General features: G+C 38.4%; 1 protein-coding gene across 2 annotated transcripts in view; it reads left to right on the top strand.

The window, feature by feature from the left end:
- Window positions 1-8,814: 8,814 nt before the first annotated feature.
- PPP2R2A (protein phosphatase 2, regulatory subunit B, alpha) overlaps window positions 8,815-22,289 on the top strand; it is a 63,563-nt gene continuing 50,088 nt past the window's right edge. The window contains exons 1-2 of one of the 2 annotated variants that reach the window (XM_004685381.2): window positions 8,815-9,125; window positions 10,947-11,021. In XM_004685381.2, coding sequence (XP_004685438.1) covers window positions 9,119-9,125; window positions 10,947-11,021 — 82 coding nt within the window. In that variant the 5' untranslated portion in view covers window positions 8,815-9,118. The remainder of the gene's footprint in view (window positions 9,126-10,946; window positions 11,022-22,289) is intronic. The other variant, XM_012726932.1, reaches the window with a different exon arrangement.

Here is a 22,289-nt window from a genome sequence, read left to right as displayed (position 1 = left end):
TTTATATTTATGGTAAATCAGTGATTCTTAAACTAAGCATGTCAGGCCCTCCTGGAAGCTTTATTTATCAAACTGTGTGCATACACATACATAATTAAAAAGTATAGCATGAAAACAAAGACATAGTGAAAGTTTTAGTGGACAGACTGAGGTGCACCTTGGGACCCCCAAACCTACCTGCTCTAAATGGATTCTGTTATCTGCTGCGTAAAGACAAAACACACTCCTAATGTGTAAGACCTTCAGAACTCTAATAGAATTAGTGTGTAATAGAGAGAAGAAAAGGTAATAGTTTTCAATTAAACACCCAAAGTTACCCAGCCCCTTGTGGGTAAATGCCCAGGCAAACATCGCAGCTCAAAGCAGGGCTGCTGAGAGGCCTGTCACAGTCTAAGAAACCTTCTGGTGGGGACCCACAGTCTAAGAAACCTTCTGGTGGGGACCTGCAGGAAGGGGGCAGAGTTGTCAGGAACTTCTAGAAGGCAAGGAGCAAAATCAAAATCCAAGTCAAGATAAAGGCTGCCAGCATCAGCCTCCCCACAAGTCTCCCACCCATGTCTCTTTCAAGTGTTTCCTTCCATGCACCCCAAGAAGCAAGAGCAAAGGCCCCAAGTGCACTGGGCCAGAAGCAAGTGCAGCTGTTCTTTATGTCTCTCTGCTCTAGGTGCTTCTTCAAGTCCTCTCTTCCCCATCCTTTCTAGCTTCCCTTGCAGATCTGCTCTATCCTTTTATAGGTGGGCAGGGAACCTGGAACCTCCCCTCTTTCAATTACACTGTTACAAAAGGATTACCTCAGTGAAGCTAGTTAATATATCCACCTCCTCACAAACTTATAGTTTGTGTGCATATGGTGGGAGCACTTGAAAGCTATTTCCAGCAAATTTCCACAGGATTACTAACTATAGTTATGTTGTACATTAGACCTCTAAAACTTATTGATACTGCATAACTACAATTTAATGCCCTTTGGCCAATCTCTCTCCACTTCCTCCTGACCCTAGCCCCTGGTAATCACTATTCTACTCTGCTTCTCTGAGGTCAACCTTTTTTAGACTTCATATCAGCGAAATCTTATATGTAATCTTGCATGTCACAGTGTTTTCTGTATAACTTGTTTCATTTAGCATAATGACTTCCGTTTTCATCCATGTTTCTGCAAATGGCTGAATGATATTTTGTTAAAGATTTATTTATTTATTTATTTATTTATATTTATTTATTTATACAGAACTGGAGTACAAGCCAGAGGTGCAGGGGCTGTGAGAGGCTTCACCAAAGACAGAGTTGGGAGCAGAACAGGCAGATCAATGAAGTACACTGCTGAGGGGAGAGCAGAGGGTGGATCAGGAGAGGTCTGCCATACCATGTGGGTCACTTCTGGGGTGGGGGATGGAATTCGTACCGAAGTGGCTGTGGCTAGCTCTCAGTGCTGCATCCTAACCCACTGGGCCACCAGGGAAGGCCCCTGAATGATATTCTTTAAGGCTAAATAATATTTCATTGTATTTATACTCTATTTTCTTTATCCCTTCTTCCATGAACAGTTAGGTGGTTTGCAATTTGTGGCTATCATGAATAATGCTGCAATAAACATTGGAGGGGGATGTGTGCACATATATCTTTAAGGTATATTTTCATTTCCTCTATTCAGAGGAAATGTATTCAATAATGAAATTATTGGGTCATATGATTGGTAGCTTCTCAAAGGACTTCTTAAGTCAGAATCTTTTGAGTTGGAAATGGAATACTCTCTTTTTTAAAAGCTCCCTCTGTCAGACAAGTGAGCTACGTGTAACAATTTTAGTTGTGGTAGTCCACTTTTTGCTAATAATTGTTAATGTGAAACATACTTCTGAGTATATGTAATATGACTACTAATAAACTATGAACTCAGGATTTTTATTTTATTTTAAATTTATACACTTCTTACATTGCTGTTCATTCTCCTCTTAGGTATAATCCCCATAAATTTACCATTACCAAGACACCGTAAACCACTACCATAGTCTTGTGCTCTTCCCTTCCATGTTTTAGTGCTCACTCTCCCAAGCTGTGAACATGGGATTTTAGAGTAGGAATTTATCAATACCTTGAAATAATATATTTTAAATCCTCATTTAAAAGTCACCTTCCTTACAGATTTTAAATTGAAAAGTCATTGAAGTTATTCTCTAGAAAAGATTACAATTACATGTCATTTTAGATTTTCTGTACAAATCATTTATAATATCGATGGACTGATCACCAAAAATAACCAATAAAATTTCAACTGTGAAGACAATTTATAGAAAATAATATAAAATCTCATATTTCTTTATGGCATAGCAATGTTGCAAAGACTATATATTAACCTGAAAACTGAGCCATTGGTAAAAAGTGTGGGGAGTTGATTTTAATATTTATACGTGAAAGATGGTCCAAATGACACTATGTGATTATTAAATCCAAAGGACTCTTGGCTACATTAATAGTTTGACTAAGATATGTAGTCATCATGCCTGAATCGTTGTCTTTAGTTCTGGCTGCCATCACTTGAGGCCTTTGGAACAAGTACATTATATGCAGAGGATAGTAACCAAAATAATAAATTGATGTACAGAATAAAGCCAAATCAAGGAAAAAAGCTTGGAAAAAGTTTATTGTGGAGGTGAATAAACTGTGGTATAGGGCAGGGGGTATGGGACTGGGAGGGGGGCGGGATGAGAGGATTCACCAGAGACAGAGTGGAGAGCAAAACAGGCAGATTGACTGAAATACACTGTGCACTACTGAGGGAAGCAGCTGCAAAGACAGGAGAGGTCTGCTGTGCCCTGTGGGTCAGCTCCCTGGCCAGGGATCGAACTTGTGCTGCAGTGGCTGCAGATGCTTCTTTGTGCTGAGACTTAATCCTTTGCACCACCAGGAAGGCCCCTTATATTCCTATATTTAAACAACCTTTGTAATCATGTTAAAGAGGTCCCAGATGGAGCAGGTCTGCGGAAGAAAAATGTCTTGAAGTACATTTCTGTACAATATAGGAGAATTACTTAATGATTACAGATGTCTCAAAATGGAATAGATTTAATTTTTTAGTTACTTGGAAGCTATAACTAACATGTTGAATAATAGTGCCCATTGTGAGAATTGGGCTAGTGTCTAAAGTACCTTCCACCTTGAACCTATACATTTGTGTCACTCAGGCATAAGGTACATACTGAATATGATGGTTAAATTCATTAATTTTTTAAAAGATTAATAAATCTTTACTTATTAATAAGAACTGAGGTGTAAGCCAGAGGTGTGGGGATGTTGGTGAGAGGGTCTACCAGAGACAGAGTGGAAAACAGAACAGGCAGATGTACTGAACTATAGTGCTGGGGGGTTGTGGGTAGGAGGGATAGAACTCTGCTGCAGTGGCTGGGGACAGCTTCATAGTGCTGTGCTTAACCCCTTGCACCCCCAGGGAGGCAGTGCTAGTTAAATTTAAGTACCATGTAAAAATATCTATGACATAGAAGTAGACTGATACTTTAAATAAATAGGTTACTAGAATAATAATTTGTCCACCTCACAGGGCATTTTATGATCATAAATAGGAAACACTAAACATAGATTTCAAGCATAATGTTTAATTTTATAAAGTTTGCACTTTATGCCAAAGGGATATTCAGGTTATATATTTACAGACTGTACCTGCAACAAAACAAGCCTTGGTCGCAATTTACAGACAGAAGATAGAGGTATTCATTTACTCATCTTTCCCTCATCTTTAAATGTACACACCGTTAAAAGACCAAAATAAATGTCCTTTGTTTTATGGTAACACTAAGGGCTAAATGGCATCTATATATACAGTTATAACAGTCGACAATGTTTAATGTGAAAAATTTGTAACATAGATAACAACATCATGCTATAATATCAGCCATTGAATTCACTTTCAGGTTTAGTTTATTCTTTCCCACTAAATGTGTTACAGATTATTTCGAGAAACGCGAATTTCAAAGGAGCAAAAAAAACGACCCATTGTGCCACTGTCTGGGGACATTTCTATGAACACCTGGGTGCATTTCCTTCCTGTCTTTTCCGGCTGCACAAGTTTTGTGCTTATTTGTTGTACTTGTGATCATATTGTATCTGGATTTGTATCCTTTCCTAAAGCACTGTCTATTTCCTCTGTTTTTACAACTCCAAAGCTGGACTATATAATAATCTTCCTGATGAATTCACTATTTTTTTTTTAAATACTCATTACTTTAGGATCTTTTGGTGATTTCTATACCTTGAGCATAGAGGTGTGCATTGTCTTTATAATTTAAGTTTTGTAGAGTTTTAAGAAACTGTCTTCCTGGTCAAATTTGCAGATAATAAGAAAGTATGTAAGAAGCTGACATCTGCTTATAGTACTCACTATAAAGCCCTGAAACTGCTCCATGTCAGAGAGCTCGGTGGTGGTGCTTTCCCAAATTTTTTAGCTATAACATTTTTTTTAAAGATTTATATTTTTGTGCATACAGAACTGGGGTACAGGCCAGAGGCTCAGGGGTGGCGAGAGGCCTCACCAGAAACAGAGTGGGGAACAGAACAGGCAGATCGACAAAGTACACTGCTGAGGGGAGCAGCAGGCGGGTCAGGAGAGGTCTGCCACACCATGTGGTCACCTCTGGGGCAGGCAGGAATCGAACTCATGCGGAAGTGGCTTTAGATTCTCAGTGCTGTGTTTTAACCCGCTGCACCACCAGGGAGGGCCGCTATAGCATTTTTTAATCAGGAACCTATCACTTTACCTTTGAGTCCATGGTTCTCAAAAACCCTTATTTCTAACTACCCAGAAGAGAGATGCATCCAAACAGTGCCACTTGCCTCTTAGAGTGGAGAAATATTTGTGTTCACTCAAACTCCAAGAGCAGGGACAACTGTCAAGAGATTATCCCTTGTCATATAGTATACTTTTAAAAAACTGGTGGCAAAAAGATCTGGGTGAATCCTATTAGTTCCACTCTTCTAGTCAGATTGTGGGTGACTTAAGGTTTCTCAGCTCATACTGGAAGCAGAAAACTCCAGGATTTAGAGATCCCACTAACTCACCAGGAAAATCCAGAAGGAGTTTCCCTTTCAGGACCTCAACTAAGCCCAGTGCTGCAGGAAACTATTACTTGAGCATCTTATATTTATATGGTCAGGTATTGAAATTGGTTGATCCCTGGTTAGGGATTGCATGAAAAAAATGCCTGCATGTTAACATGTGTAGGAGGGAGCAGTGTCCTGTGGGGTCCTCTGATAATAGGCATTTACCAACAAAGGTCACTTAGAGGTAACTGGGACATATAGTCAATGTATACATTCAATCAATTGCTGCCTAACAACCCTAATTCAGAATGAGCAAGTAATTCAAGTAATTTGTAAATCATCTCCTTCTTTCAGGGTTAAGAAGCTTGAGTGAAAATATTTATGATATGGCAAGCCTTAAGGAGCCTACATTTTAGTGGGTTTTTTTCTCCCTTTAAAACAGAGAATTCATTAATCCAACAAATATATGGCTGTTCATATAAGAATAAGAAGAATAAGACATATTTCTTACCTTCTGAGAACCCAGTCTAGTAATAACAGGCATACTTAGGTAATTTTAATTTCATTTAACCTAGAGAGAGAAAATGCATAACTTTTTTTTTTTGGTTTTTGTTTTATAATAGTCTATTTTTATATCATTTTGTGCCTTTTTCAATCTCAGTTGCAATCACCCTGGGCTTCCCGTCACCAAATCACCTGTGTGCCATCCCTATAGTCCAGTGCACTCCCCTCCTTCCTCCCGCGCCCCCAACCCCACTTTTTTTTTTTTTATAAATTTAATTTTTTTTTAAAGATTTATTTATTTATTCATACAGAACTGGGGTACAGGCCAGAGATGCGGAGGGTGAGAGGATTCACCAGAGACAGAGCAGGAAGCAGAACAGGCAAATCGAAGAAGTACACTGCTGAGGGGAGCAGCGGGCGGGCCAGGAGAGGTCTGCCGCGCCATGTGGTCACCTCCGGGGCAGGCGGGAATCGAACTCATGCGGAAGCGGCTTTAGTTTCTCAGTGCAGTGCTCTAACCCGCTGCGCCACCAGGGAGGGCCCCAACCCCACTTTTTAATCCCATTCTCTACTCTACCTCTGTAAAAATGTCTCTGGTATGTAGTTGTTCATTATTATTATTATTTTCTCCCTGGTCCTTTATACTCCTGCTATGAGTGAAACCATCTGGTAGAAAATGCCTAACATTTTATGGAGATATTTTGAAAGGGCTCTCAACCCAGCTAAAGGTGGTTAGAAAATAGGAAAAAATATCAGAGAAGTTTCCCTGGAGGCAGTAACATCTGAATTGGTTTTTTAAGAATCAGAAAGAGTTTTACTTGCTAAGGTAAAAAAGAAGGGCAATCCTGTGGGAATGTTGGGGGGGATTGGGATGAATGGAAAGTTAAAGGGTAAGAGATGCATAGGTTAAGGTATGGAGGGCTTATGTCCTGATGGGGCTTATTTGAAATGCTGATGGGGCATCTGAATGAATGTCAAGTTAGCAAGTAGAGGTGTCTGTGTCTGCAGTTTCAGAGTGACAGGTGACAGGCTGGAAGGGAGATTTAATAGTCACTAGTATATATATGGTATTTACATCAACAAACCTCTGTAAATACTAAATGAGGCTGCCCAGAGAGTGTGCGGTTAGAGAACGGCACCCAGGATAGAGACCAGGGGGACAGATTGCCCTAATCGTTAGAGGGTAGTTTGTGGGGGGAAGATCCAGGGAAAGCAACCGGAAGGGCTGGCTAGAAAGGTTGGAGGACGTGGCCGAGGATGTTTCAAGAAAAAAAGAGGCAGCTCTCTCTCGGTAAAGATGGCATAGTCAGTGGCTTCAAATGTTGGAAAGCAGGGAGAGATCAAAGCAAATAAGTGACCACAGAATTTGGTAACACGGGAATCATTAAGGACCTTGAATAAAAACTGAAATGGTAGCAACAGAAGTTCTAGTGTACACAATGTAAGTTCACAATGTAAGGGCGGGTGGGGATATGGAACAAAACAACCTGGACTTTGGCATAGTCTCTTCCCAAGAGACAGAAGAAAAAGAAGAAACCTGTAGTGTTCTCAGGGTCAAAAAGTGCTCAAATACCCAGTGGCCGCGTTCCTTGCTTATTAGACCCATCTAAGCTCATTCCATAGGCAGGTAGGGCCTTCAAGTCTCTGTGTGATGTTCCCAGAATAGCACCCTGCACATCATCAGGGCTATGTCAATGCTTGTTGTAACTATCCCCGTTTCTAGGCAAGCTTTATTGCCTTCTAAGAACAAATCATTTATGTAGACCAAATCATTTTTCAGGTTGAGTGAAGATACAAATCTTACACATGGCAAAAATTGAAGCATAAAAAAGAAAAATGACTAGCATAGAGTGGTTTAATGCTCTATTCCCTCTCTCTCTTTCTTAGTTTGGTTAAGGTGAAGACTCTCCCTGAAGAATCTAGGACTGAACTATCTAACAAGGGCAGAGAGTGAAAAGGGAAACAAAGCCACATCCAGAGGAATACATGTATGAAATCAGCCAGCATAGAACTAAACGTAGCATGCAAAGCGTTAAGCTTTTGTACTTGTTTGTATAGGTAGGTGAAAGATACAGGATACATTTTTAGCTTGATTTGCTTATTGCTAAAATGAGAGATATTAATGCGGGAATGGAGGAATAACAATACGTTGGTGCAGAGGTTCGGCCATGAGAAACTCTCAAACTTGCTTTCTAATGAATGGTTCTGAAGATCAAAAATAAGGCAAAAAGTGGAGCGGAAGAAGAGGTGGAAGAAGAGGTGTAAATATCGTGAATGTCTTCGAACGCTTTATTATTCCTTTAAACTGCGAGGTCAAAGCCTGGATGTTATTGTAGGTATTTCGCCCGTGGAAAATGTGCACGCTTCTTCCCGGCGTATCGTGGTGATTAAAGTGAGATGTTTAAAGTGTGCCTATGGAGAGACTGCCTCCCTGCAGCATTTCCTATTTCTTTCCTATACCTCTTAACTTTACTGAAGATGCTGTCAATACAAATGTAATAATAACTGCAGCTAACACATTTGCCATGTACTCAAATTAAGTCATTTAATCTTCCAAACAATCCTACAAAGTAGGATTGTTACACTCATCTCAAGCGTGCAGTGAGCTTCTGGCGGCCTGGCTTCAGAGTGCAGCTCGTAACTGCTGTTCCTGCCATCATCTGCTACCAGCCAGCTAGCCTTCAGCTCAGAAGCCACGCTTGCCGGCTTTCGGTCGCTAAAGCCTGTCACCTCACTTCCTGGGACCAGCGCAGCGCGAAGGTAATTTTATTCACCCAGCTGGAAAGAGCCCAGCTATGCCCTTCTCAGATTCGCGAACTTTCACCTTGGCCTACCAGGGATTGTGCACCACCCTCCTCTTATTTTATTGGCCTCAGGGGTAACCCACAGTGTCACTATTTTAAGTAGCAATGCCGCCGACCTTCTCTAATGAGACACAAGACCTCACGAATCGCTGCGAGGGAGCACGTTAACTGGACAACTAACCCGGTGTGCCGTGCCTGGCCGCAGGGCCTGAGGCACCGGGATGTGCAGCAGGATCGCGGCCCGGTGCAGTGAACGGAGGTAGCGCGGTACGAAACCACACCAAACAGCTCGCGTGCCAGGGCGCGGCGCAGGGCCCGCCGGCCGGGCCGCAGAGGGCGGGGCGGCGGAGGAAGGGGCGTGGCCAGGAGCCCGCCCGGTCTCTCTCCGCCCCTTCCCCTCTGCTCTCCGGCTCAGCCCTCGCCCCGCCCCTCCGGCCCAGCCCGGGGCTCCGCCTCCAGGTGACGTCACTGGCTAGGCCAGCCGGCGCCATTTTGAAAGTGTAGTCGCCTGCCCCTGCCGCCGCCGCCGCCGCCGCTGCTGGAGAAAGAGCAAGAGCGGGGAAGCCCCAGAGTGAAATCCACCATCCTGCTGGCTGATCGGCTCGCCCCTCCTTCCTTCTCCCCCGACCCCCGCCCCCTCCCCCCGCAGGTGCCATCCGCCGCCATCCGCCCTCTCTACCCCCCCATCCCCAGGTGAGGGGGGTGAGCACAGGAAGCAGAGACCCCGAGGAACCCAGCAGGGTCACCATTTGCAGCGCAACATGGCAGGTAAAGGAGAAATCACCCTCGTCTACTGACAAGACACCGCTTCCTTCTTCCTCCTTCCATCACCCCCTAGCGACCGCCTGTGCCTTTCGTAGAGCCACAGGGTGCCCCTCGGATTTCAGGGAATTGGTCAAGTGGGGTGGGGTGGGGGTGGGGAGGGTTCGGGTGAAGCGAGTGGTCGCGGTGAGAGCGAAATGGCTTTTAAAATGAGGGCTGGAACCTTGGCATGGGTGGGGGTGGGGTGTGTGCCGGCGAGCTGTGGGGTAAGGCGTGGGTGGGGCGGGGTGGGGGCGAGTGCAGATTTGTCCCTACTGCCTTGGAGCCCAGTTTAACCTCCGCGCCCCCCCCCACCGCCGGCTTTTTTGCGGATTTTCCTTCATTTAATTTCTATTTTTCTTCCTGCTGCAAGCCTTCTTGGGTGTTTATACGTATATGTTTTGCACCAAGAAGAAAGAGTGCTTTACAAGTTAAAATACAATGGGGACATATATGTACGTATAATTTCGAGTCGATAAGCCTGAAATTTTTTGTCTTGAACCCTCACCCTTTCGTTCCTTCCCCTTTACGTCCCAAGAGTGCAAGGCCTTTAATACATCCAGTTGCATGAAAAATGTAATTTAAACTTTCCTTTTTGCATGTTAGCTTTTGTGCAGATGTCTTTTTCCCAAAAGGCTTTCAAAGAGTTAGTTAAAATAGTTGTGGAGTTCAGAGATATAAATAGCCAAGGGGAGAGAGATTTAGGTAAGAGCTTGGGGAGGTGCGGGGGGGAAGGATGCATGCATAGAGAAAACCAGGTTGGAATATTTAGCAAGGAACGGAGGTGAAAAACAGAAAGGTAATTGCTTTGAGAATTATTTTTGTATGTTTTGGTATTGCTAAATGTCTTCCTTCATATAATACACTCAGTTCTAGGTCTAGATTAATTTTCATTCTCCATAGATCCCAGTACATTACCCTCTTAGTGCTTGGAAGAGAAACATTCAGAGACTAAATCAATCTTCTGTACTTTAAAAATATTTAGATAAATAATTAAACCATTAAAAAGTTAACATGTTGGATTTACTTATGGTTTGCTGTAAACAAGTTGCTCTTTGCCCTTGCTTAATCAAAAGAAAATTGTTCGCACAAGAGATGACATATTAGCAGAATTCTTTGCAAGGTTCTTTAGATACTGAGGTGAAGGGAAGGAGAGATAAAAGGAACTTCCTTTGACAGTCTTTTTACCAGCATTCATGTTAGCATCTTTTCCTCTCTGTTTGAGCCAGTGATTTACTGGTAATGAATGCAAAGAAATGGGTGGTGAGTGTTGTGTTTGCTGTATTTGCGCTTTGGTGATAGGGTGCATATGAATCATTACTCCGCACCCAGGCAGGCAGTAATGTTCCTGAAGTTTTTTCTTCGTTCTGTGTTTTATGGTAGTTTAACCTCATTATTGCTTTTGTAAACTTTTGGAAAACTCTCTTAACTTTTGTAAACTTTTTTTCCTTTTTTCTGGTAGGTCTTGCTTGAATGTAAGACTTTGTTGTGTTTGGGGGGGGAGGGAAAATGGAAGGAAAGTTTTGAACACATGTACACTCTTAATGAGAGTATATACCTTTAAATATTTCATACCTGCAACCTTTTTTTGCCCCTTTTTTAAAATAGGGCAATACCAACTATGGGGGGGGTAACCTTTTTCCAAATTAGTGCTCTGGGTTGGTGGTTCTATGTGTGGGCAGTAGTACTAGGCTATTAGTATCATGCCAACCATGGATACCATCTCTGTGTTTACGAGAGTAAACATGAATAGAACTTGGTTTTAATTGGTATGTTTTCTTTTTCCAGGAGCTGGAGGAGGGAATGATATTCAGTGGTGTTTTTCTCAGGTGAAAGGAGCAGTAGATGATGATGTAGCAGAAGGTAAGAAAGCAGTTAATGATGCAAAGTCTGAATATGGAATCTTTTTGAAATCTGGATTAGTTATGGATTTGCTTGCAGCTGAAGGGGTTATAGCTTATTAAACATTTTTTGTTGTCTGAACAAAGAAAGAATAATTTCAAAAGTCACCTGTCTGGCAAATAGTCTCACACCCCTTTTATTACTAATGCTGTGTTTTTTTTTTATTTCCCCCTCATTTAAATGAAAGGGCCACTGATGATGTGATTATGTACATACATATATCACATGTATGAATATAGGTGTATAAAATTGTTACAAGGAAAATCTAAGTTCCATATGTTGAGGTTTACTTTGCTATATAAATTTCACGTACAAATAGTGTTGCCTTTATATTTGCGCATTGTTTTTACATGATTAATTTGGAAGAAGTAGAGTCACCACTTAAAAATATTCTTGACTACATCTGTTACTTTTGAGAGAAGATTTAGCTTTCTTTGAATGTGCCCACTTGAGAGTATGGTGTTGATTTGCGTGTTCTATGAAGAAATGGCTGACTCAAATGATGCATTTTATTGTCTTGTAAGGGTTAATTTAAGTGGGTAAGAAAATAGCAATGATATGTTATATAGCTTGTCTTTTAGGGGAACTTACTGTACAGTTAGAACCTGGATTTGAGCAGTTGAAGTGCTTGTCCCCTCCTAGCCCCCAAATTATTGAGGTGTTTCAAAAGTTTCTCTGTAGTTCATCTGAAATTGTCTGAAGTGGTAGTGGATGCACTACTTACCAAAAGTAGTTGCATTATATCATTATTTAAAAATAAAGTATGAATTTTAATAGTTTTCTGTGTCTTGGATTCTAGTAGCAATTTTCTGGCAAAACTCAGATTTTAAAATAAGTTCTTTGAATTTATAAATCACCTTCCTCTAGATTGTATTGTCCTTCCACTTAAGATCCTATTTCTGACCTACTGTCTGAAGTACTGTCTGTCTTGAGGGTTTTTCCAGGTGATGGTAGGACAATGGTTTTGTTTTGAACCAGTTGAACATTTTGATTTGTGTCACTGTCATTCTTAGTGAAGTGTCTGATCAAAATTTGATGACTCGTAGGGGCACTACCTGGTATATGTAATATATAATACGTGTGGTGCTTAACCTAGCTTTCTCATATTTGTTTTCTACATTGAATCACCATCTATTTTTCAAATGAGAAACCACAAGCTTAAAGAAGTTAAGAGATTTTTTAATGTTCACACAAGTCATGCAAACCAAGGTTTTCTAGTGAAGCCCATAGTGTTTGTACTTGTTTAGAAAAATCCTAAGTTGGAGGGAGGAGTCATGTGTTACTCATTTTGTAACTTCATTACCTGTTGAGAAGTAGGCACTCAAATATCGGCCCATTAGTTCTGTGCTGTTGTGTAATACTCACCAAATTAGGAAAGCTGTATACTTGTAAAATATTCCTTGGTTAAATTCCACTTATTCCCTTTATCAGAGATTTGTTGGGAAGATCCTAAATGCTGAGTGCTGGCTTATGAAGTATCTAAAACACTACTCTGAAGGAACACATAGTTTACTTGTTAAACAGTAGGCAGAAGATCACATGGGCTTTATTTATATAGAAGAAATTGATGATTCCAAAGGTACCTAACTGAACAAATGATAGTTTGTGGTTTGTATGATAATTGTGGTACACTTCTGCTAATACTTAATAGTTGCATAATGCTTAGTAGTTGTATTCTGATTCTTTAAATAAATTTCTTTTGAGATTTTACATACTATTTTAATATACAATAAATTCTTAGCATCTTAATATGCAGAGACTTGATGTGCATATTTGTAAAAACATAAGTCTTGTTTTGGTGTCTATGTAATGCAATATGTATAAAAATTATTTTCAAAATGCCCTGCTAAAATTTGGATTTTGGGGGACATAATTTAATTCACATGTTAATAGTTTGTTGTAGTTACTAGGGGAAGATTTGCTTTTCTGAAGTACAGTAAGATTATTGGTATATTTCCCCCTTTGACTTAGACTGTAACCTCTAAATCATTTACATCTAACTCAACTTTTAGCTTAGTTTGTCTTTTTTCTGTCAATACATCTCAGTCTCTTTCCCGTCAAAGGCTCTAGATTGTGTCTACGCCTACACGGAGTCAGCTGTCATGGCACACCACTCTTACTTTATCTATACTTATTTTCAACTTAGCTCGGGTTTTCAATATCTCATCAGGGTTGCAGTAACTTCCTAAATGATTTTCTGCTTCTTGTCTTGTGTTTTGCTTCTAAGTTAATCTTAAATGCAGCCCTGAGAAATTTTCACTTGCTCCTTGTATTCACAGGATTGTGAACTATGTCCAAAATATTTCAACATAGAATGAGACTTTTCATCAATATCACCCCTATTTCTCTGTTTGCTGATATGGTTCAAGAGCTTGCTGAATGGATTCTGTTCTTCAGACATGTCCCTGTACATTCTTTTTTTTGGTCTTTCCACCTTGGAATGCCTTACACTCATCCCATCATTCTTCTCTAATCAGAATCCTGCCATCCTTCAAGTCATGCCTGTACCCTTTTTATTGATCTCTCTTGTAGGGGAAATACTTATTTTTAAAATCTTCCTTTATAGCATTTTGTATATCATGCTTACTACCTCAAACCTCTAATGTAAGCTTAGTGTAGGATTGATGTATCTTTATGTTGTGCGCCCTACGTAAGCTTCTATGTTTAGAACAATTTCTGGTTCACAGTAGCTGTTCAGTATTAGTTGAATGAAGTAATAGAAATGTTACTGTGATCATCAGGTCATGAAGGGGAAAGAAAACTGGTGAAAAGGTAGCATTAGTGAGATGTACTGGTAAGCATGGATTTATTTACTTGGAAGCCTTTATAACTGATTGATGATGTGCAGCTCCATAGTAGAGGGATACCTTGGGTTTTCATCCTAGAGACAAGACAAACCAGTATATGTTTATCACTTTGGTAAAGTACTTCTTGGGATTCCTGTATTGTAGATGTAAAATTACAGAACCAAATTAGTTGATAGCTGTTGTAGCTGTTGTTTCTTATGCTATAATCTTGTTGATTCATGAAGCTATGTTAGAAAGAAACAGCCTAAAATTATTACTATTAGAAAGGTAAATTGTTTGAGATATTGGGCTCTAGGGGCTTTAATTAAAAAATAAGTATTTTCTGGACTTAGTTATTTAAGGTTCCTAATTTTTTAAGTACATTACAAAAAAGAATTTTGACGTTTGATGAAATACTCTGCCTTCTGGCCTTTGTGAGGCCCTTCCAGGACATTTACAGCATATATTGGGATGGTTCTATGCACAGGTCTCTTCAGCCATCTAAATAGTTTCTCTCTCTATATATAGTTACTTGTCTGGGAAAAGGGTGAGGCACAGAATCTCTAATGTTGGGGTGCTCTCTTATCCAGCTTTTATTTTAATCTTCTTGGTAGCAGTAATAACATTTTATCATTTGGTACTTTTAACTTTTGCTTTATTAACAGCTTACTCATGACAGAGTAGGTAAACACGACTCTGGTGCTAGGCTGTATGACTTGAATCCTGTGCAATCACTGATTAGCTGGGTGATTTTGAGCAGTCAATTCACTTCTTTTTTCCTCTCTATAAAACCTGGCTTTATAATCTTGTTTTGATGATTAAATATACACAAAACAGAGATGTGGCACACAGTAAAAGCCTTATAAGGATTTCGCTGTAAGATGGGGGGTAATCTATAGAAGTAAGTGATAGTTACAGATAGTTACAGAATTAAGGACTATGGGAGATTGTCTTGAAAGGTTTCTGAATTCTCAGCCAGTTAAGAAATAGTATGTGTGTATTTCATACATACTCTTTGATTCACTAATGTAAAGTGCAAAAAACCCCACTAAAAGTAAACCATAGATTTAGAGACATACAAAGCTGAGGAAGCTCTAAAGAATAGCTATGAAGTGGTTTTATGGTTACTTTTAAGCTCTAGGAGAGAATTGTGATTGATAGGGGATCTTGGCCTGACTGTGATTGTACAGATGTTTTTAATAACTGACTGACCTGGACATGTTTGGTGTGATTTTTAGTTTTCTTCAATTGTTAGATTTCACAATTAAAAAAGGTTTTTTAAAACTATTACTGTGAAGAGTTTAAATGAAAAATGCAATTCCTGCCTCACCCACTCACCAATCACTCCTCCATCGCCTAAAGGTAATTACCTTGAACTCTTCTAGCTTAAATTCCCTAGTGTTTAATTATGTATTTTTGTGACTAAAGTGATAATACATTTATTTCTTGTCAATTTTAGACATAGCCAGTTGAGTCCTTCCCTAGTAAGGACTTTCCTAATCCTTGCCATTAGCCTTCCCATCATCCCTCATTGTTGTTATAATCAGTTCTTATATTGTTATGACGATGTGGATGTTCACTGCTGAACCACTGTTATTCTACAGTGTTGTTCCTTTTTTAACATAGTTCTTTTTCTCCCTGAATTTGTCTAGTTCATTTTGGGGGGAAAATTTATTTTAGAGATTTAAAAATTACACAATGTCGGTGCAATAGTATAATGAACCCCCAGCAAATTATAAACTTGTGGCGTGCTGCTGCGGTGCCTTTTGTTACTTGACAATGGAAATACTGATTTTGTTTAAAAATCAAGATCAACAAACTAGACTACCGAGTTCATCATTTTAAAGTGAAACAATAAAAACCTTTTCATAGTGTTTCTTTTGCGGTAGCAATTTTAATAATGTTATTTGTTTAAATTTTACTGTTGAAAATTCACTTACATGTGCTTAACGTGAAGTGTGTAGTTTTTAGTTAAAAAACAATTACAAGCCACTGAAGTGGTTATTTTAGTATACATTTTTATTAATAATTTTAATATTTGGTATCATTAAATTTTATGTTCATTATTTTGTTGTAAGTATAATTACCCTCATCTCCATATTTGACAGTTTTAAACTTTTCACAGGAAATGGTTTTGTTGCATGATGCCTGATTTTCTAAAACTTGGGTCCAATCAGGACTTGGCTACCTATTTATTTTTGGTAGCATTTAGACTTACGGATTTTATAGGGGGCAGAAATACCAGTGGTAGTCTAGTCATTTAAGGTAGTGTAAACATACTCTTTAGATATCCTAAATTAAGCAGTATCTGTTTTTTCTTAATATTATACTACTTCTTACTGATTGTTTTCTTGTCTTTTTTTTTTTTTTTTAAGATGTATTGATTTATGCATACAAGTACTGGGATTTAGGTTAGAGGTGCAGGGGATGAGAGGAATCACCAGAAACAGAATGGAGAGCAGAACAGACAGATCTACTGAAATACATTGCTGAGGGGAGTAGTGGATGCAATTGGAGCAATCTACTGCACTAATGTGGGTCAGCTCCCTGACTGGGGATCGAACTTATATTGCAGTGGCTGGTGATAACTTTGATAGCACTTTAACCCTTTTATGCTACCAGCGTGACCCTTTTCTATTGATTTTGTTATTGATACAAAAAATTATAAGAGATAACAAACTTGAAAGAATACTAAGTGACTTTTTGTCTCTGCTTATTAAAATAAACAGGTTTTGTAAATCAAATCCTGAAAGTTGTGGAATAAGCAGAATATTAGGTTTAAAGTAAGGAATTTATTAAGTTAATAAAAGGATTCCCATATAGTATGTAGTTGTACATTTATTTGCATATTTAGTTGAGTTGTAGGAAGAAAGTTTCCTTAACTATTTTAAGTTACTTACGCTGTTAAGTAGGATAATTGACAGGTTGGAGATAGATGTCTCCACCAGAATCTTCAACTATAATATGTTTTCCCTTCCCTTGGGTCATAATAAAAATTATAAATGACTGGTCAGCGTTCTTGCAATTTGCTTCCTTAGTAGAAAGAAAGAGAAGAAAGACCTGGTATTGTGTATAAGTTAGATTTGTTAAAAATAATTGAATTTGGTTGTTGTTACTGTGTAGTCTGCAGTCAGTACGAAGAAGACATGGCATAGTTACCTTAAGTAATCAACAGCAGCTAGCATGTCTTAAATGCGTAACTGCATGTTACTAATCTAGAAAGATTAATTATTAAATTAACTGTAATGTGAGCAACTTCTGGAGCAGGGATTCTTACCTTGAATTTTTACTTCTCTAGAAAATTAAAAATCTCATTTCCTTAATGTAATTTCATTTATTTAAAAACTTGAGCTTTTTCTGTCCAAGGTGAAGATGTTTGAGGTGGTTGTATATAGCTTGCTTAGTAATAGTTTTGGTAATGCCTAGTAGATTGTTTCTTTGAAGTAATAATTTTGAAATATTAAATCCAACTTGGACATTTAACTGAATTTAAACCTCATGGAATTCTTAAGCTAGGACGTTGTTTTAAATGACCTATCAGGGCTTTGTGAACCTTCAGGAGTTTTTCATAAAATTGTATAGCGTGTGCTTGGATAGTCTGTGCATTTTTCTGGTCAGCAAGTCATTGTCAGAACATTTGTCATTTAATTAATTGTTTTGCAGTGTGATCCAGCAATGCTCAACTCTTTCGGAAGGCCTGTGAGCTCAAAAATTTTCATGGTTATACTAAAACCATATTAACCTCTTTGACATTTGCACCATAGATACAAAAATGGTGTGGGTAAAAGTACTGGCACCTTAGCATAAACCAAAACTTTGGTACTAAACGGTACTACTAGCCGTGGTAACCTTCATTACACTCTACTAGCAGTTTCAAAACAAAACAAAACAAAACAAAACAAAAAGCCAAGTTTGGTAAGAACATCCTTGATAAAGAGTAAAAAGTATTAGTTTTATTGAATCTCAGCTTTTGGTACATGTCTGTTAAAACATTTTGTGACAAATGGAAAGTACACCTAAAAAGTTTCTACTGCCTACCTGAGTATAGTGGTTGCATTGGTGCGGTTATTTGCATTTGTAGCTGAATTAGCCGTTCTTTTAATAGAGCATTATTTTTACTTGAAAGAACTACTAACAAACTAAAGTTACTCAGATTTGGATATTTGGCTGTCATTTTCTCAACGGAACAGTAAATCTCTTATCTCAATAAACATCATTTGTTTCCATGATAACATTTCAGCTTTAAGACAAAAATTGGAGTTTTGGAAAATGTATATCTGCCATCTTAAGCTTGACAACTTTCCAATACTTGAGATTTTATGGGACTGATTTTTTTTTTTAAACATCATTCTTCATTTTTTCAGTTTTTCCATCTTGGTTGTAATCCCCGTGGGCTTGTCACCACCAATTTACCCATGTGCCATCACCATAGTCCTGTGCATCTTGCCTACCCCATTTTCGATCCCATTCTCCTGTCCACCCCCGTAGAATGTCTGCTATATGTGACTGATTTTTTTATACATATATATTACTTAGTGAAATGTGTCAACATTTGGAAGCTGTTGAGTAACTCAATCAAGTATTTTACAAATAACATACTTGTGATGTTAAAAAATCATGCATAGAAAAGGTTTAAGATTGAGCACTGGATTTAGTGCAATAGCGTTCAGATTCCACAGATTTTTAAGATATTACCACTTGTGGAATTTTAGTGTAATACTAAGTATTACAAAGTAATACAAAGTATTCCATATTGCCTGGAAAGACTATTAAAATACTCCCATTCCAATTGCCTCCTGAATGAGGCTGGATTTTCTTCATAATTTATAATCAACATAATATAGTATATGTAGTATGTTCAGTGCAGAAGCAAGTAAGAAAATCTAGGTTTATCTTCTGTTAATCCAGACATTAAAGAGATTTGCAATGACATAAAATAGTACATTCTCCTCATGAACTTTTTGGGAGACTAAAGTAATTTTTCTTAGTGTGTTGGCTTATAGCTACTTTTAAATGAATACATATTTAAAATTTTAGGGTTTTTGGGGCTCTCAGAGTGTAAGGAAATCCCACTTTCCCCAAAATTTGACAAGTATTGGTTTAGTCTGATTGTAGATTTCACTGTACTACAATCTTAATTGCTTACTCTTGGGATGCAGTTAGGTGATTTTATTGTTGAGCAAAATGTCTTAAGAGTATAATGACACAAACCTAGATAGTACATATAGGCTGTGTGGTATATAGCATTTTGGGATCACTTTTGTTTTTCTGTTTACTAAAATATTGTTAAACAAGGCAAGACTAATTCTTTGAGAGTCTCATGAAACATAAGTGATCAGAATAGTGTGCTGCTTTTGTGTATGAATATCTAAAGCTTTCCTTTGACAGGAGAGTATTTCCATCTGCTTTCCTAGTCTAAAGTGTGTCTTCAGCTCTTCTGGTATTCTTGGTGAAGGAAAGAAATCTTCAAGATTTTAAGACATGGACTTTTAAATTTACTCCCTTATAGACATTAAAGACCAGTAACAGAGTTGCCTAAATACTTTAGCCCTAGAGCTTTTCCCATTCTCTCTGTTCAAGTCCAACTGTCATTAATACTTAATACCTAGGATTACTGAATTCTTGGAGCTCGGGCTAGTGCTGTTTCTGAGTTGAATGCCTGTACATTAGAAATGAGTGGATTCCCAGGGGCTTTCCTGGTGGTACAGGGGTTAAAAACAGCACTAGGTATATTATGAAGGTCAGTTTTATTAAAATAAGCATTTTTTAGATACCTTGTGGCTTTGGGTATTGACCTGTTACGGACATCAGAGATTCTTGACTTTATCCCCTGTAAAGTATTTATGGGTAATTCTACAATGTAAAGAGTAAGTTCTTTGCCATTTTCCAAGTTGACTTTATGCTGTTTGACACTGAATTAGATACTTAAATTAGAAAATAAGATATATACACTTTCCGGCCCTCCCTGGTGGCACAGCGGGTTAAAGCACAGCACTAAGGCTAAAGGCACTTCAGCATGAGTTCGATCCCTGTCCCTGGAGGTGACCACTTGACGCAGCAGACTTCTCCTGACCTACCCACTGCTTCTCTCAGCAGTGTACTTCATCAGTCGGTCTGTTCTGCCCCCCTCTCTGCCTCTGGTGAGTCCTCTCACTGTCCCTGCACCTCTGGCCTATATCCCAGTTCTGTATATCTAAATAAATAAATCTTAAAAAAAAAGATATATACACTTTAGTATATATGTTACACCACAAATTGATTGTGAATAGAATCTACTAATGAGTATAACTGAAGATTTCTCCAAGTAAATGTTTGTGGTAGCTTATAAACCCCTTTCTCTTTTTTTCACTGTATCTTATGTTTCAAAACCTTCATTTTAGCAGTTTGGCAGTTTCTTAAGAAATTAAACATAGATTTACCATATCAGTTGTACTCCTGGGTTTATTTACAAGACAACTGGAAACATGCTGTGTTCATAAAAACTTGGTAAAGAATTTTTAACATTATTTTTAGTAATTAGCCAAAAAAGTTTCTCCATAGATGGTGCACTAAAAAAGGTTGGACTAACCAACAGTGGAGTAGTATATAGTTATGGAAAGACATGAGGAACTGATTCATGCTACAACAATGGTGAACTTTGAAAATACTCCAAATGAAGAAGCCAGTCACAAAAGAACACATCTGGTTCCATTTATATAAAATGTCCAGAAGAAGTAAATTTATTGAGACAGAAAGTAGAATACTGTTTGCTACAAGAGCTGGAAGGAATTGGGAGCAAAGGGAGAGACTGCTGATAGGTACAGTTCTGGAATTAGGCGATTAAATTAGAAAATTCTATAAATATAGTAAAATCTCCCTAAGTTGTACCTGAGGTTTGAAAAAAGTTATAGTAGTAAATTAAAAAATAAAGACATACTCTTATGGTTCTTGCTTTTGCAAAACAAAAAGCTTTTATTATTGCAATACTTGTGTCTCATACATAGACCACCTTTGAATCAGACATTGTATACTGTATTAATCAAATCTAGTTTGCACATCCATTTTTTACAAAATACAAGTTTTATTATAATATTTTCTTAACTAGGATTAAAACATATGTGCATACATCCACACATAATGCATTGGTAAATCCAAGTAGTATAAGACATAAGCAGTGATTTACTTATTTTTGATGGCTCACACTATGTATTACCAAATGCCTTACAAAGTTGGTGTTGGTTTCCACTTCCTTTAGCAGTGAATGGGAGTTTCCGTTTCGTGACCTTTTGACAGTGACTAGCACAGTACTACCATTCAGAAAAATCTTTTTCTGCTTATTTATGATAAGTGTATAGATTTAATATATACCTATATCTCCCACCCCCCCCTTTTTTTAAAGGATGCTTATCTCTTCATTTGTAAAAAAACATAGTCCTTTTTATCCCTTTGAATCATATTATAGCTGAAGCTAAGTTATATGGAAGCTTAGAGAAGAAATCATTTGTATTTAGAGTAGATGGGAACGACTATAAATGAAGTCGTGTCTGTTTTCTTTTGACAAGCAAAGGAAGGCAGAGGATAAGGATACAAACAGTTGAGACCTAATATGCATTAGTTTTGTCATCTGTAAATGGGGATAATAATACTTGGCTTTCAGTTGATTAAATGTACATGGATACTTAGTCTTGGCACATACTAAGTGCTCAGTTTAGTCGGTGCAATTACTCAATGATTCATTAACAGATAAACAGTTAAGAGAAGAATAAAAGCTTGTCCAAGTTCACAAATCAAGATCAGCTAGATTTTTAGGTTTAAGGAAAGTTACAGCATTTTTATTAAATATTTGTTGTTTTAATGATTACACTTTTAACTTTCGGTTAAGCGTTTGGGAAAGCCAAAAAGAAAAATGGGATATTTATCAGAATTTGGATTAGGCTAGTGTCTGGCACATTGACTTTTTTAAAGATTTATTTATTTATGCATACTTGAACTGGGGTACAGGCCAGAGGTGCGGGGGTAGGGTGGTGGTGAGAGGATTCACCAGAGACAAGAGTGGGAAACAGAACAGGCGGACTGAAATACACTGCTGAAGGGAGCAGCAGGCGAGACAGGAGAGGTCTGCTGTGCCAGTGTGGGTCACCTCCCTGGCTGTGGATTGAACTTGTGCTGCAGATAGCTTCATAGCTCTGTGCCCTAACCTGTTACACCACTAGGGAGGGAGGGCCCCACATTGACTGTTCATTTAAAATTAATGTGTGGCCAAAAGGGTTCAAACTCATTCTTTTTTTTCCGAGGGGGTGGGGTGGTCTCATTTTCCCATATTGCTCTAGTGTTTGTTCTTCCCTGTGATAGTATGTGCTACATTTTCTCTTAGTAATATAAATGGGGGACAGAAGTTGGGGGGCGGACTTTGAACATGCAGTAGGACACAGTGCATTCTTTACCATTATTTTGTTTCCTTTAG

Source organism: Condylura cristata, unplaced genomic scaffold, assembly GCF_000260355.1.
Source record: "Condylura cristata isolate star-nosed mole 26May11 unplaced genomic scaffold, ConCri1.0 scaffold00018, whole genome shotgun sequence".
Taxonomy (NCBI): domain Eukaryota; kingdom Metazoa; phylum Chordata; class Mammalia; order Eulipotyphla; family Talpidae; genus Condylura; species Condylura cristata.
This window is presented reverse-complemented; position numbering and strand designations above follow the sequence as displayed.